This window comes from Ipomoea nil, unplaced genomic scaffold (genome assembly GCF_001879475.1).
Source record: "Ipomoea nil cultivar Tokyo-kokei standard unplaced genomic scaffold, Asagao_1.1 scaffold2833, whole genome shotgun sequence".
NCBI lineage: Eukaryota > Viridiplantae > Streptophyta > Magnoliopsida > Solanales > Convolvulaceae > Ipomoea > Ipomoea nil.
The window spans coordinates 699,662-718,648 of NW_017619261.1; the positions used below are offsets into that span (position 1 = coordinate 699,662).

The 18,987-nt window shown below is 40.8% G+C and overlaps 1 protein-coding gene across 1 annotated transcript; it reads left to right on the plus strand.

Moving 5' to 3' along the window:
* The first annotated feature begins 16,776 nt into the window (after positions 1-16,776).
* On the plus strand, positions 16,777-17,440 carry LOC109159511 (40S ribosomal protein S16). Its single transcript, XM_019307613.1, has one exon. It carries the CDS (start codon positions 16,849-16,851, stop codon positions 17,284-17,286), a length of 438 nt encoding a protein of 145 aa, XP_019163158.1. The 5' UTR covers positions 16,777-16,848; the 3' UTR covers positions 17,287-17,440.
* The last annotated feature ends 1,547 nt before the right edge of the window (positions 17,441-18,987 follow it).

The following is an 18,987-nucleotide window of genomic DNA, read 5'->3' on the forward strand; positions in this document are numbered from 1 at the left end:
GTTGAACAAATCCAAAACACTGCAGGGAATTTTGTGACAATTTCTCAAGAGGAATATAGTAGGTTGCTTGGCCCTAAGCAGAATGAGACAAAGCAGAATACAGTCAATACACCTCTTGATTTCACTCCTCAAGCAAATATAGTTTCGGTCAGTGTTGTCTCACCTGCAAACTTTGAAGGTAAGCCTTCTTGTTCTAAAACCATTTGGATTCTTGAAACTGGTGCTACACACCATATTGTCTGCAGTATAGATCTTTTGTCTAATGTTAGAAGCACAACTGGTATGCATGTTGCATTGCCCAATGGTCAACAGGCACATATAACCCATGTTGGTACAGTTTTTCTATCTGATGACATTGTGTTGGAGAATGTTCTTTGTGTGCCTGTATTTCAATATAATTTGATTTCTGTCAGTGAGCTGGTCAAGAATTCCAAGTACAGTATATCCTTCCGATCTGACAAGTGTGTTATACAGGATCTGGACTGTGGGAAGACGATTGGGACAGCTAGAATTAATGGAGGCTTATATCATTTGTGTTTGTCAACTTCTACAACTCCTTCTTGCATGATTGTGAATAAGAGTAGTATTAGTCTGAATAATGTTTGGCATGCTAGACTTGGACATGCTTCTAATAACAAGATTAAGCTCTTGAAAGTGTTAAATCGTGATATTACTGTCAGTGATAATTTTGTATGTGACTGTTGCCATTTGGCCAAACAAAAGAGGTTACCTTTTGGAGTTAGTAAATCATACACAACTGCTTGTTTTGAACTTGTTCATTTTGACATTTAGGGGAGTTATGTTGTTCCCACAATATATGGCCATCATTATTTTTTAACAGTAGTTGATGATTATAGTAGAGCCACTTGGATCTACTTAATGAAAGGAAAACATGAAGCAAGAAAATTGGTTCAAGCTTTTTGCATTCTAATACAAACACAGTTTGGAAAATCCATTAAAATTGTTAGAACAGATAATGGGAAGGAGTTTGATATGCCAGAATTTTATCAAGACAGAGGAATAATTCATCAGAGATCATGTGTCTATACCCCGCAACAAAACAGCATAGTTGAGAGAAAACATGGTCATATCCTGTCCATAGCAAGAGCTTTGAAATTTCAGGCTAGCCTTCCTGATCCTTTTTGGGGTGATTGTGTTATGCAAGCTGTTCATATAATTAATAGACTACCTTCTGCAGCATTACAAGGCCAAGTTCCTTATCAATTGTTATTCTCAAAGGCTCCTCAATACGGGCATCTCAAAGTTTTTGGTTGCTTAGCTTTTGCTGCTGTACATGGGGTTCATATGACAAAATTTGCTCCAAGAGCAAGAAAGTGTGTGTTCATTGGCTATACAGGTGGCTTTAAAGGGTACAAGCTGTATGATCTGAAGACAAGGGAAGTGTTTATCTCTAGAGATGTGTCCTTCTATGAAGGTGTTTTCCCCTTTTCTCAAACCAAAGATGAAGAACTCATTGTCTCTGTACCGGTGTTACCTGCTAACAATACTATTTGTCCCGAAGAACCTGATCAGTTAGAGAATTCATATCAAAATGATATGCCACAGTTTGCGGATACTTACGATGGGGCAGAACCTCTTGTAGAGTCCCATAACCAATCTAGAAGATCTAGTAGAGAAAAAAGCAACCCAGCTTACTTAAATGATTATGTGTGTGCAGATAATATTCCCAGAACCAAGAGAACTTCTCCTCGTTCTCTCTCGGCTGTTTTGGATTATGGCAGGTTATCTACAAAACATAAGGCCTTTGCTGTCAATGTGTTGACAATTAAGGAACCTACTACATATGCAGAAGTAGTAAAGCATGAGTGTTGGAGACAAGCTATGGCAGCTGAATCTGCAGCCTTGCAAGCTAATCATACTTGGATGTTAACTGATCTTCCTGCCTCTAAACAACCAATTGGCTGCAAATGGGTTTTCAAAGTTAAGCATAGAGCGGACGGATCTGTGGAGAGGTATAAAGCTCGATTGGTAGCAAAGGGGTACACTCAAACTCCTGTGCTTGATTACCTAGATACTTTTAGCCCAGTAGTAAAAATCACTACTATTAGAGTATTACTTGCTTGTGCAGCTGCTAAAGGTTGGGAATTACATCAGCTTGATGTGAACAATGCTTTCCTACATGGTGATCTACAAGAGGAAGTTTATATGACTTTGCCTCCTGGGTTTACTCCACAAAGGCCTGGACAAGTGTGTAAGCTTCTCAAATCATTATATGGACTTAAACAAGCTAGTAGACAATGGAATGCAAAACTTACGACTGAGTTGTTAAGCATGGGTTTTAAACAGACTACGGCTGACCACTCCTTGTTTACTAGGGGTACTGGAGCCTCCTTTGTTGCATTACTCGTCTATGTTGATGATGTGGTTGTTGCTAGTAGTGATAGAACTCAAATCATGGATATCAAGTCCCATTTACATGCTAAGTTCCAGATTAAAGACTTGGGACACCTAAAGTATTTTTTGGGGTTGGAAGTGGCCAGAAACAGGTCTGGAATAAGTGTTTGTCAGCGAAAATATGTTTTGGAACTTTTAGAGCAGGCTGGTTTCATTGACAGTAAGCCAGTCAATAGTCCTATGGTGCCTTCCACTAAGCTCACTCATAGTGACAGTCCTTCTTTGAAAGATGTCACTTCATACAGGAGGATCATAGGTAAACTGTTATATCTTACTATTACTAGGCCGGACATCTCTTTCGCAACACAACAACTCTCTCAATTCTTGGATTGCCCCACTGAATTTCATCTAAGAGCTGCACATAGAGTTCTTAGATATCTCAAGGCATCACCTGGGCAGGGGCTGTTCTTCTCTGCCAATCCAACTCTTCATCTTAAGGGGTTTACTGACTCAGATTGGGCTTCTTGTCCTGAGACTAGGAAGTCAGTAACAGGCTATTGCATGTTTCTGGATAATGCCTTAGTATCTTGGAAATCCAAGAAACAAAACACAGTTACCAGGTCCTCTAGTGAAGCTGAGTATAGAGCTATTGCTACTGCTACGGCTGAGCTTCAATGGCTTACTTATTTGTTAACAGAGTTTGAAGTTCACTCTTCTACACCTGCTGTGTTGTATTCTGATAGTCAATCTGCTATAGCCATAGCCCAAAATCTGGTGTTTCATGAACGCACGAAACATATTGAAATAGACTGTCACTTTGTAAGGGAAAAATTACAAAAGAACTTGCTGAAATTACTCCATGTTCCCACTACACATCAATTGGCAGATGTTTTCACAAAGCCTCATGCTCCAGCTTCTCTCCCAGGTTTCGTCTCTAAGCTTGGTCTATACAATATGTATAGTCCAGCTTGCGGGGGGGTGTCAGCAGCAAGAACCAGTGATAGCTCAACACTCCAGGTTCAAGAAGTCTAAAATCAGAAGTGCTGCTCTATTAATTTTGCTACTGTAAATATCTTCCTATTTTTACGCATAATCTGTTCATAGCAGTTGCATCATCCTCCATCTATAAATAAGGATCAACTGCCTTTGTAATAAGAACTTGATTCAACACATTCTCTACATGAAATATTTCTCTTTTCTCTTTCTGCATCTGTTTACCTTCTTCTCCCTTTTTTTCTATTGTGCTCCGGTGGTGCCGCTGCTCTGAAAATTGACACTCTTTCCTCTGTGTCTGACCCACCTTCATTGTTGACTTCATCACTTAATTTGCATGCATTGAAATGTTGAGCGATGGGCAAATCTTCAAAAGATCCATCTTGAGATGGAAAAGGCTGAGTTGCTTTGCTATATCCCTCTACCCCACCTTCAAGTTGGGTGTTCTGCATCAAAAATAGGAAGGAACACACAAGACAGCATGCATGACATCTCGTTGACGGTGGAGAGTTTGTAGAACTGCAAACCGTGGTGTGGGCATGAGAGGAAGGAACGATGGCATGACTGGATCTGCCGTTGAAACCCATTTCTTGAAACTTTTTGCTGGAGTTCACACTGTTTTTATTAGGACTCTATTATCCATATTAGACTAGGACTATATTATTCGTGTTAGACTAGGATTCTATCTAGCATCTCTATATATTCGCTCCCTGTACTCTCAGACATTATTATTGAATACAACACAATTATATTCTCATCTGGTATCAGTTAGCCAGGGTCTTCTTTTCCAACATCCATGTTCCTCACTTCGTAGCAGTAGCCGATGGCATCAAACCAAGATACATCGTATCAAAAGCGGTCCGGTCAACGACGTGACGTTGATGATCCGTGTCAAATTTGTAAAGGTTTTGGCCACACGGGAGCCAATTGTTATTAGATGATACAAGTATATAAACTGCCAGGCTATTATGTAATAGGGGCTTTCTTGTACTTTCTCCTCCTGGCAGTTATAACCGCTAGCCAGCTTGCATTTATATTCTCAGTTGTATCTTCTTTGTTGATAACAATCATCAGAATAATAAATCCAGTTCTTCTTTCTTCTCTCTTCAATGTAATCCGTCATGGTATCAGAGCCGCGACACTCTTATGCCGCCGTCGTCACCGGCGCCGGCAGCTCCAGTCAGGGAGGACAGACAGCTACGCCTCTCGTCCAATCGCCGATTCAAACAACTCCTGAGGTGATTCCGCAGAGGAGTCCATCATCTCGAGCTCGGAGGAATTTCAATACGGAGGATCTGGAGAATCCTCTATTTCTCAGTGCAAATGACAGTCTGTCTCTCGTCCTTGTGAGTCCACCATTAACAGGCAGCTCGAATTACGGCACATGGAGCATATCGATGCGGAAAGCGCTCGAAGTCAAAAATAAATGGACCTTGGTGGACGGGAGCACCACGCCGCCGAACAGGGAGCAAGCTCAGTACGCCGCATAGAGGCGGTGCAACCTTATGATCTGTGCTTGGATCTTCAAGTCCGTCCACTCATCCATAGCACAGAGTATTATGCACCTCGACAGGGCTGATGACGTCTGGGAGGATTTGAGAAGAAGGTTCTCACAAAGGGACGCACAACGCATATCGATTTTGCAAAGTGAGATTAATAATCTACGCCAAGGTTCTCTCTCGGTTAATGAGTACTACACAAAATGCAGAACTCTATGGGAAGAAATGAACACCTTAAGGCCGATTCCTCTGTGTAAGTGCACTCCCAGATGTTCTTGTGATTTGGTTGAAACAATCCGGAAGGAAAAGGAGATTGATCAGGTAATCTTATTTCTGCAAGGCTTGAATGAGGACTATAACAACTTGAAATCGAGTGTTCTAGTGTTAGAGCCTCTACCTGAGGTCTATAAGGTGTTTGTGATGTCTGAAAAATTAGAAAGGCAGATTATGACATCTCATTTGAATTTAGGAAGCCTGGATATAAAGCAATCTAATGCTGTTCAAACATGCATGAATGAAGATACTGTTGCTGCTTTGAATTTCTATAATGGCAGGAAAAATAACAATGTGAAAGCCAAGTGTACCTATTGTGGTATGAACGGACACACAGTTGATAGATGCTACAAGAAACACGGGTATCCACCCGGTTGGGTGCAAGGTTTTAAATCGAAAGGGAAACAACAAGGAACAGCCGCACCTGTCAACAATCCTAATGATCTGGGAATGTCCTCTGAACAATTGCACAAATTAATCTCATTCCTTCAGACACAGGCGGACCAAACATCTGGACCTTCCAGTTCAAATAGCCCCCCTGGATCACATGTCACAGCTGCAACTGCCTTGATTCCAAAGTTTGAAAAATCCCACAGCCCTGAAGAAGGCAAGTTCTCTGTATGTTCATCAAATTTAAATTCATGCACCTGGATTCTTGATTCAGGGGCCACAAATCACATTGTGTGTTCCCTTGGTTCCCTAGTTAATCATCACACAGTTAACAATGTTGAAGTCAATCTCCCTACGGGGCAGTCCATTACAGTTGAAAATATAGGTGATGCTAGGCTATTCAATGGAAATCTATGGCTGAAAGAGGCATTACATATCCCTTCTTTCAAATTTAATATTATATCTGTGAGCAAGTTAATTCAAGATGATGCTTATAAGCTAACCTTCATGTCAAAGCAGTGCATGATTCAAGGGAGTCATGGTCAGATAGTTGGTTTAGCTAAGGAAGAAAAGGGGCTCTATCTAATGAAGGAACCACAAGAAGAGCAGAATGGACAGTTTGTTTTGCAGTGCAGTAAGTCTGAGGTCTGGCATCGAAGGCTGGGACATTTCCCAATCAACAAGTTGCATCTCATTTGTGATATTGATGTTACTAGAAACAATAATAACAAGGCTTGTGATGTATGTCATTTGGCTAAACACAAGCGTTCCCCCTTCCCAATAAGTGTTACTAGTTCACATTCCTGCTTTGAATTAATACACATTGATATTTGGGGGCCTTTCCCGGTTTGCTCCTTGAAAGGGGAATACTATTTTCTTATTGTGGTTGATGATTATTCGAGATTTACATGGCTTCATTTGATGAAAACCAAAGCTGAAACAAGGTCGTTTGTAAAAAGGTTTCATGCTTATGTTCTTACCCAATTTGGGATCTTGATTAAAACCATTCGCAGTGATAATGGTCCTGAGTTCAAGATGGATGACTTCTTCCTTGACAATGGTATCATCCATCAGCGCTCTTGTGTTAATACCCCACAACAAAACACAATAGTTGAACGTAAGCATCAACACATTTTAAACGTTGCTAGATCTCTTCGTTTTCAAGCCTGCCTTCCTCTAGAATTTTGGGGACATTGTGTCATGCATGCGGTGTTCATCATAAACAGGCTTCCCTCTCCTGTTATTGATCTCTCTAGTCCTTATGAAAGGCTATATGGAAGAGCTCCAGACATCAATAACCTAAAAGTTTTTGGTTGCTTATGCTATGCAGCAACTCTGTCAAATGCAAGAAATAAGATGGCACCAAGAGGAAGAAGATGCATGTTCATTGGTGTTCCAGCTAGGATTAAAGGTCATCTGCTGTATGATTTAGAAGATGGTTCGACATTTATATCACGAGATGTTACATTCTATGAATCTTAGTTTCCAATGGCAGTGGAGGATTATTCTAAACAGATTCAGTCTCTTACTGAACCTCCTTTACCTAACATCCCTATTTCTATGGACCAGGTGTTACTTGATCACTCTCCAGTTCACTCTGGACACAGAAGCCAAACTCACAGCCTAGCAGAAGACAGCATGCCATCATCACAAGAGGTTGATGATAACCAACCTCATAATTCTGAAGAAGAGTACCATTATGAACATGCAGAACACACTCAAGAACCTGTGGAGTCTGCCTTGCCCATAGAAGACGAAGATAATCCCAGTGATAATAGAAGCGTCCAGAATCAGCCCCGACGCTCTAATAGAAGCCGGATTATTCCAAACAAACTGCTCGATTATTACTGTGATACTGTGAGCAGAAAGGGATCATCTCCTCATTTGTTGACCAAGGTCATCTCTTATGAGCATCTTTCCACCCCTCACATGAAGTTCGCCATGGCAGTCAGCGCTCTCAACGAGCCACGCTCCTACAACCAAGCTATACAACATGACTGCTGGAAAGATGCAATGGCAGCAGAAATAAAGGCTTTACAAGACAACAAGACATGGGCCTTAGTTGATCTTCCACACGGAAAAGTGCCAATCAGTTGTAAGTGGGCATTCAAGACAAAACTGAGGGCGGATGGTACTATGGAACGGCATAAAGCTAGGCTAGTAGCCAAAGGCTACACCCAACAATTGGGAGTGGATTACATTGACACTTTCTCCCCAATTGCTAGAATCACCACCATTCGCACTCTTCTGGCCGTGGCTGCAACTCTGTCTTGGCACACTCATCAACTTGACGTGAATAACGCATTCCTCCATGGGGATTTAGACAAAGAAGTCTACATGGTCCTACCTCCAGGCTTTCAAGGGAAGAAACCGGGTCAAGTATGCAAGCTTTTGAGATCCCTATACGGCTTGAAACAAGCTAGCAGGCAGTGGAACTCCAAGTTAAGTACTGCCCTTCTCCGCAAAAGGCTTTACACAATCTCAGTCCGATCTCTCTTTATTCATTAAAGGCCGTGGCGCATCTTTTATTGCTCTACTTATATACATAGACGACATTCTAATAACTAGTCCGAATCTGCCTCTCATCCAAGAATTCAAGTCCTCTTTGAATGATATCTTTCGAATCAAAGATCTAGGATGCTTGGGGTATTTTTTGGGAATTGAGGTAAGGATAGATAACTCCGGTTTAAATCTCTGCCAACGTAAATATGCACTGGATATCTTGGCAGAAGCAGGCTTCCTTGATTGTAAGCCGATTAACACTCCTCTTGTTCCTGGACATCATCTAAGCAGAGACAGAGGAACTCCTCTTGATGACATCTCCAGTTACAGACGATTGGTAGGCCGGTTACTTTACCTTACTGCAACAAGGCCTGGCATTGCATATGCCACTCAACAACTCAGTCAATTCATAGATACCCCAACAACTGAACACATGATGGCAGCTCACAGGGTCCTTCGTTACATTAAGAAAGCTCCCGGCCAAGGACTATTCTATCCCAAACACAATGATATGCAGTTGAATGTGTTCTCCGATTCCGATTGGGCAGCCTACACTGAAACTCGACGGTCCATTACTGGCTTCTGTGTGTTCTTAGGGTCTGCTCTAATATCGTGGAAGTCGAAGAAACAAGTGACAGTTTCTCGCTCATCCTCCGAGGCCGAATATCGTGCCCTTGCTACTACTGCATGCGAACTTCAATGGATCACTTCTTTGATCCGAGAATTGCAGGTTCCACTGGACAAACCGGCAGCCCTGTTCTGTGATAGCAAGTCCACTATCGCCATAGCCGAGAATCCCGTCTTCCACGAACGAACAAAGCACATAGACATCGACTGTCATATTGTTCGAGAAAGGCTCAACCAAGGTTTATTCAAACTTTTGCCCGTATCCACTTCTGCACAAACAGCTGATGGCTTCACCAAAGCTCTTCCCACCTCAGCCTTTCAGCAATTCACATCTAAACTGGGCATTCAAGATCTCCATGCCCCAGTTTACGGGGGGGTATTAGATGATACAAGTATATAAACTGCCAGGCTATTATGTAATAGGGGCTTTCTTGTACTTTCTCCTCCTGGTAGTTATAACCGCTAGCCAGCTTGCATTTATATTCTCAGTTGTATCTTCTTCGTTGATAACAATCATCAGAATAATAAATCCAGTTCTTCTTTCTTCTCTCTTCAATGTAATCCGTCAATTGTGTTTGGCGTTATGATGATCCGTGTTAAATTTGTAACCGTTTTGGTCACACGGGAGCCAATTGTTTTTAACGCTATGATGATCCATGTCAAATTTGTAACCGTTTTGGTCACATGGGAGCCAACTGTTTTCGGCGTTATTCAGGGGCTCCGGGTTTTCAGGCTAATGTGGCCGTCTCTGGTGATAATGGTGATTCCAACGGTCCTCATCAGTGGTTCCCTGACACTGGTGCTACAAATCATGCTACGCCTGATTCTTCTTTGATGACTTCTGCGAAAAGTTATGATGGCCCGGAGACTCTGCGAGTCGGCAATGGTACAGGTTTGCCTATTGTTAATGTTGGTTCTGCTTCGTTAGCTACTGATTCTATGTCTTTTAAGTTACATGATGTTTTGCATGTCCCTGGTCTCTCTTCTTCTCTATTATCTGTCCAGCGTTTTGCAAAGGACAATAATGTTTTCTTTGAGTTCCACCCTCTTTGTTTCTATGTGAAAAACATTTTGACCAAGAAGGTTCTTTTTAAGGGACATGCGTCTGGGGGTCTCTACACATGGCCTGCGTCTTCTGCTTCCCCTGCTGCATTTGTTGCTGCACGGTCATCTTACGTTTGGCGCATGCGGTTGGGGCAGCCTCATTCTCGAGTCTTACGTAAAATTTTAGCAGCGTCTTCGTCTGTTGGTACATTTAATTCTAGTGATCTTCCCAATGTCTGTTCCTCTTGTCAATTAGGAAAATCTTCTCGTTTTCCTTTGTCTCGTGTCGAAACTACTAGTACGCATCCTTTGGAATTAATTTATTCAGATATTTGGGGCCCTGCGTCATTACTTTATGCGTCTGGCTTTAAATATTTTGTGTTGTTTGTGGATGATTACACTCGTTATATGTGGTATTATCCCATGCGTGCTAAATCCGATTTGTATGCTATATTTGATAAGTTTCGGTCACTAGTTGAACGTTCCTTTTCTCACAAGATTATTTCTTTTCAATATGATTTAGGGGGAGAATATAAAAAGCTTGGTTCCACTCTTGCGTCCTTAGGTATTCGTCACAGGCAATCCTGTGTGTATACTCATGAACAAAATGGCAGGGTAGAACGTAAGCATAGGCATGTTGTTGAAACAGGACTAGCATTAATGGCTCAATCATCTGTTCCGTCTCGTTTTTGGGATTATGCTTTTGAAACTGCGGTTTATCTAATCAATAATATGCCCACTCTTGTCTTATCTGATAAATCTCCTCATTATCTTTTGCATCGGTCTCCTCCATCTTATTCATATCTGCGTGTTTTTGGGTGTTTATGCTTTCCAAATCTGCGTCCCTATAATCGCAACAAACTACAATTTCGGTCATCCCCTTGTGTTTTTCTAGGATATCCTCCATCTTTTCGTGGCTATCGTTGTTTAGACACTAACACTAACAAGGTTTTTATCTGTCGCCATGTGTGATTCGATGAGGCTGTCTTTCCTTTTGTTGCTTCTGTGGATTCGCAGGTTCCAAAACCACGCCCGGAGCCGTGGGGTGTTACACCAATTGTTTCTGGTGGTGATCCGACTATTGTCACGGCTCGTGACCATCCTGCTGCGCCCATAGCCGCTTCTAACCACCACCACCAGCAGCCTGCTACTGCCGAGCCTGTGACTGAGTCCGAGCGGACAGTCACGGACCAGCCGGCTCCTCGGCCAAGAGGCCGGCCTCATGGTCGGTCTCGTCCCGCGCCCTCACCCGTTCGCTCTCATGGAATGAATACGAGAAGTTCGGGACCACATGATCATGTTGCTTTATCTGCTGCTGCTGTTACTCCTGAACCTACATGTTTTACTCAAGCGGTTAAATTTCCTGAATGGTGGGATGCAATGGATTTGGAATTTAATGCCTTGGTGCACAACAATATATGGAGGCTTGTTCCCTTTAAATTAGGTATGAATGTAGTTGGATGTAAGTGGGTGTTTAGAACCAAGAGAAAGGCTGATGGTTCGATTGAGCGTTACAAGGCTTAGTTAGTTGCCAAGGGATGCAATCAGATTGCCAATGAGGATTTCTTTGAGACCTTTAGTCCCGTTGTTAAACCGACTACGGTACGTCTTCTCTTATCCCTAGCTATTTCTCGTAGATGGACTATTCGACAGCTAGACATAGACAATGCTTTCCTAAACGGAAATCTCGCTGAGACAGTTTATATGCACCAGCCCCCTGGCTATGAAGACAAAACGATGCTCAAGCACGTTTGTCTCCTTCAACGTTCTTTGTATGGGCTTAAGCAAGCTCCCCGTGCTTGGTTCACTCGTTTTCATGATTTTCTGGTTTCTGCTGGTTTCTCACCTTCCAAGACGGATGTCTCTCTATTTATATATTCACATGGCAATACTTGTCTATATTTTCTGGTTTATGTGGATGATATTTCAGTTATGGGATCTGATCCGGCTCATGTGACTGCTCTTATTGACAAGTTGGCTCTTGAGTTTAAAGTTCGTGATATGGGTGTGCCCTCGTTCTTTCTGGGTATTGAGACCGTTCCGTTGTCTGATGGCATGTTTTTGTCTCAACAACGGTACATGAAGGATATTCTAAAACGGGCAGGTATGGTTGATTGTAAGCCCGTGGCTACTCTGGTTTCAACCACAAAGGCCGAGATTGATGCCATGGTACCATACACTGATCCCACTCAGTATCGCAGCTTTGCAGGTGCTCTGCAATATCTTACGGTAACTCGGCCTGATATTTCCTATGCAGACAATCGTTTGTGTCAACACATGCACTCTCCCTCTACTGCGGATTGGGCGACTCTCAAGAGGGTGTTACGGAAAGTAAATGGGACACTACATCTCGGTCTTAAGATTACTTCTTCTCCTTCTCTAGATATTCATGCATATTCTGATTCGGATTGGGCTGGCAATCCTGATGATCGAAAATCTACTAGTGGTTTTGCTGTATTTTTGAGGACCAATCTGGTCTCATGGGTTTGTCAAAAACAACGTACTGTGGCTCGTTCCTCAACTGAGGCTGAATACAAAGGACTGGCTGATTTCTCTGCAGAGGTTACTTGGCTCGTCTCTCTGATGAAGGAAATTGGGTTTGCGCCACCTTCTGTGCCCAAACTCTGGTGTGACAATCTGGGAGCTAATCTGTGTGATAATCCGATTTTTCATGCTCGCACCAAGCACATTGAGATCAACTACCACTTTGTTCGTGATAAAGTCGCGAAGAAGGAATTACAAGTCAATTTTATTTCTACCAAAGATCAGATAGCGAATATTTTTACTAAGTCTCTTTCGTCTGTACGTTTTAATTTACTCCGTTGCAAGCTCAATGTTTTGGCTGACCAACCTTGTGCTTGAGGGGGAGTATTAGAACTCTATTATCCATATTAGACTAGGACTATATTATTCGTGTTAGACTAGGATTCTATCTAGCATCTCTATATATTCACTCCCTGTACTCTCTAACATTATTATTGAATACAACACGATTATATTCTCATCGTTTTCTTGGGTAAATCTTGGAGCTCTCATCTTGATCATCTTGTGGGCCTCACGCAAGCTAACCGCGGTACTGCATCAGCATTTCTACTCCGAAAGTGGAGCTAGCACCCAGCGGGACCCTCCGGTGAGCAGCGTGGATTGCATGCAGGGCATTTCTTGAAGTGGTGATGAAGGTGACGATACTCCAGTATGCGCAGAGAAGTGTATGAGCGTGGAGTAAATGGATCCATTGCAAAGTGATCTGCAATAGACACAAAGAAGGGAACAAGAAGCAGAGTGGTAGAGTGGTTGGGGTACCAACCTAGCAGCTTGAACATCTGAGTTCAAATCTCTCTAACATTTATCCAATTTCCAGCATTTCTTCAAATTTTCCAGAATCTTTTCCATAGCCTTTGCGTAGATGGTAGGAGCGTAAATCGATTGTATGTACTAGAAGATGTATATATGTGTATATGAATGTATGAACAAGAAGGAAAAACACAAGAAATAGCTTAATCCTCTTTTTATTCATCTTTCTTCTTTGTGCTTGTATCATGTATGATTTAGAGAGAAGTAGGAGCTTAAGAGAGAGAGTCGAGAGATGGCCAAATGGCCTCCCCCAAGGCCAAGGGCTAGAGGCCCTTTTATAGGTTCAACCGAGGTGGCGGGTTTGACCCATCTCGGGTTTGACCCGCCACCTTTGACCCCGACCCATAGGCCAAGACCCGAACCGCGAGACCCCGACCCGACTGTAAGCGATGGCACGGACCCGGGGTATATAACTTATCAATGATTATGCTCTATTGATAAGAAAAGATTAAATGTTTAAAGGGTTTATGTTATATGCCAATTATCTGCTCCTATGTGCTATGTGCAAAAATGTTTTACGGGGTGAAGTAGATCTTACAAGCTTAATGTTGAATCTGTGTGTTTCTTTGTTTTCTATTCTTTAATTATTTTGCAGGTACATCTTGAATGACATTTGAAGCATGAGAGCGATTCACCATCCTAATTTTAAGTTTAGAAGGTTTATATCATTTTAGAAAAATTTAGAAGTTAATTTTTAGACAATTGTATTTGATGCTTTGTAATAGAATTAATTTTGGGTTGTTTTTAGTAGTATTGGTTTTAGCCTATGCGTTTAGATATGATATCTAAACGTGGCGGTAGCATCCCCTAATCCCTCTTTTTGTTTTTAGCTTCCGCAATTTAAACAATGTTTTATAATTAAATAAAAGAAAAAAATTAAAATTTTAAGGAAATTTCAGCTTTGAAAAATGGGGGTGTTACAGGTTCATTCACACTATGGTGAAGTTCCTACCTCCTCCATTTATAAAGAAAGAAGTGAGTCATTGCGACTCTAAGAAAAGAAAGAAGTGAGTCATTGCGACTCAAAAAAAAAGAAAGAAAGAAAGCAAGTCTGAATGATTAACCGAGTTTGTTTATTGAGTATGATTGCTTAGTTGCATTTTGAAATCTTAGATATCCAATTTGCATGATGAGAACTTGAAAGCATGAAGATAACTTTTGTATTGATTATTAGTATGAAATTACTTGTAAGCATGAGTTCGTTTTGATAAGTTTGTTGTGATATTTATGTGTTGGATTATTTATGTTGTTGAGTCATTTGTATTGAAGCATGCCTGTTGATATTATAGGTTGCAAGCATATAGAAAGTCAGTGATGTATCTACAGTTGTCTATGTGATGAGATTGTTGATTGTGAATGTGAACAAATGTTTTTCCAAAGTATATTCTATAGTACTTTACAGGGTTGAGTGTGGTTATACTTAGTTTCGTGCTAACGGGTGTTTTCCTATTTGTCTATGTGTTGTTTGAAAAACCCCTTTCAGGTGGGCCCAACGTGTGAGAGATGATCGAGTTAGACTAGTCTAGTAGATCTAGTAGTCTAAACTCTTAGTACTTTTATCATGATGTTATTTGTCGGATTTATAGACTTTTGTTGTTGATGAAGTTTGATGATTTAGACATTGGGGTGTGTTTTTCCCCCTTATGACTTTTGATTAAGTTTTGTGGATGTTAGTTATTTTATTTTTATTCTAGTTCCTTCCCTAGCCTGTGCAATCACCACGGAGTGGTGGTTGTGGCGGTGACATTCCCACTAGTTTACTTATTAAGTTGTTTATCCGCTGCTTAGTTTATGTTAATTGTGGTTTAGAATTGTAAATAAGATTTAGAAAAGTGGGGTGTTACATGTTGGCTTCCATTTTGTTGTATCCCCGAGTATTTGCGTGTATTTATTGATGTCTCGTAAGTCTAGAGCGGTGTATTATGAACCCTATGATTAGGTTATGAGTCTTGAATTGTGGTTATAATCCAATATTGTTATTCGTTGGATTTTGATGAAGTCTATGATATTCGTATGAACCCTAATGTTTACCTTGTTGGCTTGCATGCTAGTTACATTGTTTATTGGTACTAATGTGTGATTTCCTTGTGTTAACCTTCTTGATTCTTGATTGAATTGATACTTGAGCCTATTTATTCATTGTAACCATTCGATTGGAATCCTTTGATATCGTGGTATTGCCTTTGGGAATATCTTCTTCGTATCTCTTCTTCGTATTCCTTTAACTTGGATCTATCGTTGTGTGCTTGTACATCGTTGTACCTTATCTTGAGGATTCTTTGATTGAGCTATTGTTTGAGCTTATCCGTTGTTGTATACACTTCTTGTGGAATCTATGCCTTTGCTTTGTATCTTTAGATTCCTTGTGTATTGAACTCTTGTGGTGATGATTGAGTTGGTGTGATGGACAGTTGGGACTTTTCCTACCGGAATTCGAGATAATGGTATTATTGAATCGGGACTCAGTCCCCGCGGAATTATTGAATCGGGTCCTCTGACCCCGCTGAAACCATAATCAGGTCTTAGTGACCCCGCGGAATCCATGCTAGGGTCTTTGACCCCACCGTACATATTAATTTGAGGTCCCTCATACTGATCCACTATGATTCGAGTCGTTGCGATGACTCTGCGGTGAATGACTTGGTTTGGCTATGTCCTTTGAGGATTTAGAACCTTGTCGGTGATTGATTGTGTAAATATGATTAGAACCACCTTGTTGTTGATTGTGATTATCCTACCTTGCTTGTTATCCTTATTCCATTATCATCGTCTTGTTGGGTTTATTCTATTGATATTCTTGTCTATTGGTTGGTATTGTCGAGTACATCCCTCGAAGAGTAGTGTATTGCTTCTATTCCTCATGATTTATAAAGCTAGTGTTGCTTAGTGATATACTTATGTATCCCAAGACTCAAAATAGTTTTTCTATAAAGTATATGAATATGTATTTCAACGCGTTGGAGTTGGGTTACATAGCAATATTCGCTAACGGTTATTATATCATGTTTTTTAAGTATGGTTAGTCGGTCCAAGAACGCGATAGATGAAGCCCCGGTTTAGACTAGCGACCTTTCTAGCTTTAGATGTTTTGACCTGTGAGCCGTTATGGGACAAAGTAGATTTTAGTTATTGTTTTGTTTAAACCAGTGCATCTAGGTTTGGATGGCCTAGATGTGGCATGACATCCCCTTACGATTTTGTTAGCTTCCGCAACTTCTATATTATGATGATTAGACTTTGTCCTTATTTTGCTAAGTTTGAATGCTTTAAATTATGTCTAGTTTTAGGGGTGTTACAGTATGAGTTGGAAGCAATTATTTGACGAGTAATGTGTCTTGCTGGTTGTGTTGTTGTTGTCGCGAACTTGTTCTTCATGGAGTTTTCTAGTTTGAATTTCGAATTATGCGAATGAATGTAGTGTGGAAGAATATGACTTTGCTTTTATATTAAAAAAAAAAAAAATGTAACAAGATTTGGCAACGGAAGGAGTACCTATCCGGTCAAATTCCACTTAACTATCATCACAAAATGACGTCCTGTAGGACCACTGCGGACCCTGGTTTACGATATAAGCATTGGACTACTAACGTTACACGTATATGAGCCCAGCCCAAAAAAAAAAAAAAAAAAAAAAAAACAAAACAAAAAAACCTTTTTTTTGGAAAAAAAAAAAAAAAACCTTAGATGTCTATTTGGGCCAGACCAACCCTAATCAACCTTAACCCTATATGTTATATTTTGTTTTCCCTTCCCTATGTTCATTTAGTCTCGCTGCACTGAGTTTTAGAAGCTTAGGGTTTTTGGAGTAAACATGGCGACTGCGGCGGTAGAATCGGTTCAGTGTTTCGGACGGAAAAAGACTGCAGTTGCCGTTACCCACTGCAAACGCGGTCGTGGCCTCATAAAGATCAATGGCGTTCCAATCGAGCTCATCCAGCCGGAGATTCTCCGCTACAAGGCCTTCGAGCCCATCCTCCTTTTGGGGCGCCACAGATTCGCCGGAGTGGACATGCGAATCCGCGTCAAGGGCGGCGGTCACACCTCCCAAATATACGCCATCCGCCAGTCTATTGCCAAGGCCCTCGTCGCCTTTTACCAGAAGTACGTCGACGAACAGTCGAAGAAGGAGATAAAGGACATACTCGTGCGCTACGACAGGACGTTGCTCGTTGCCGACCCCAGGCGCTGCGAGCCCAAGAAGTTCGGTGGTCGCGGTGCTCGTGCCAGGTTCCAGAAGTCTTACCGTTGAAAATTTTTCTTTTTTTTTTTGCTCAATATTTTTATTTTTGCTACCTTAATTATTGAACTATTATGTGCTCTTCTCAATTTCCCATTTGGATTGAAGGATTATTTTGTCTCACTTGTTTTTTTATTAAATATAATTTCAGAAGCCTTCAATTCTTTCGTCCCCATAACTCGGCTTTATGATCATTTCTGAAATTAGCGATTTATCTTAGTTAATTTAGTATTAAAAGCTTTTACTTTCTGAGATTATGTGCGTTGCTGCATCTCTCTTGTGTTGAATAGATGTGGTTAGGTTTAACCTGTGGCAGGTATTCACAGAGTGATTTGTTGAAATTACTGTAGAGGTGCTTAAATGTACTTGGTACAATTTGGTTGTTAATCCGAAGGTAGGATTCCTCGCAAATGGTGGATGTGGCTTGTTGGTTTTTTGCCATGAAGGCACAATGCCTCCATTGATGTTTGAGTACTGAATATGCTTAAGTGCCCCCATGGTTGAGCTTTCTTGAAACATGGTTCCCTTTTTAAATTAAAAAGGGCCTAAGCGGCTAAGCCTTTGAATCTCCTGGGGAAAAAGGGGTGGGTCTGTTTATACATATAGTCCACTAGTCTTGTTTGGGCAGCGAAACACCAATTAAATTGGAGATTTAGTCTTTATACATAATGTTGAATTTGAGGATGTTTAGGCATTCTTAGAGTGGAATTTCAGTTGATTCTAGTGCTGCTGCAAGGTTGTTCAAATGTGCAGAAAAGAGAAATAAAGCAGGGATTTAGGACTTTGTGTGAAATGAGAGTGGGTGGTATGCATAATATTCTTCATTCAGATGTTCTTATGCATAGGAATACCCCAGCCCTTTCATTATAAAGTTGAAACTTGGAGCCTGGCAAGCAGGCTTTCAACACCCGCCTGCCATATGCTGTGCTCAACAAGTTCGCTAGCCGCCATATGCTGTGCTCAACAAGTTAGCTAGCAGTTGTAGGTCCAAGGCATTTATCTTAAGGTTGAACCCCAATCCCCAGTCTTGTACCCAAGGCATTTATCTTAAGGCTGAACCCCAATCCCCAGGCTTGTACCCAGGTTGGTCTTGTAAAACAATCGTTACCTTGTAAGGTGAATACAGTTCTATGTTCATAATTACTGAACTATATGTTCATAATTATAAAGCTGTATATTCATAATTTTTGAACTTCATATTCATAATTATTGAACTCTATATTCACAATTATTGAACTCTATGTTCAGAATTACTGAATTATATGTTCATAATTATAAAGCTATATATTCATAATTTTTGAACTTCATATTAACAATTATTGAATCTCTATATTCATAATTACATAACTATATGTTTATAATTATATTCACAACTCTATGTTCATAATTATAGAACTCTATGTTTATAATTTTTGAACTATATATTTATAATTATGAATAATTTTGGAACTGTGTCCACCTTGCAAGGTGGACACGGTTCCAAGCATAATTTGCCCTTGTAAAAGGGGTAAGCTTTTTATTCTTAAGGTAAGGTTGAAGCCCAATTCTTAGGGCACCACTAATCTATTCTCAGGGCCTAGAGTTGAGGACTTGAGGGGTGAACATGGTGAGATAATTTTTTTAGTGAACCAATTCAAAACTTTTACTAGTAGGAATTGAACATCACTCCTCACCTCATTCATTGTATGTTGGATCAAGGCATACCAAATAAGG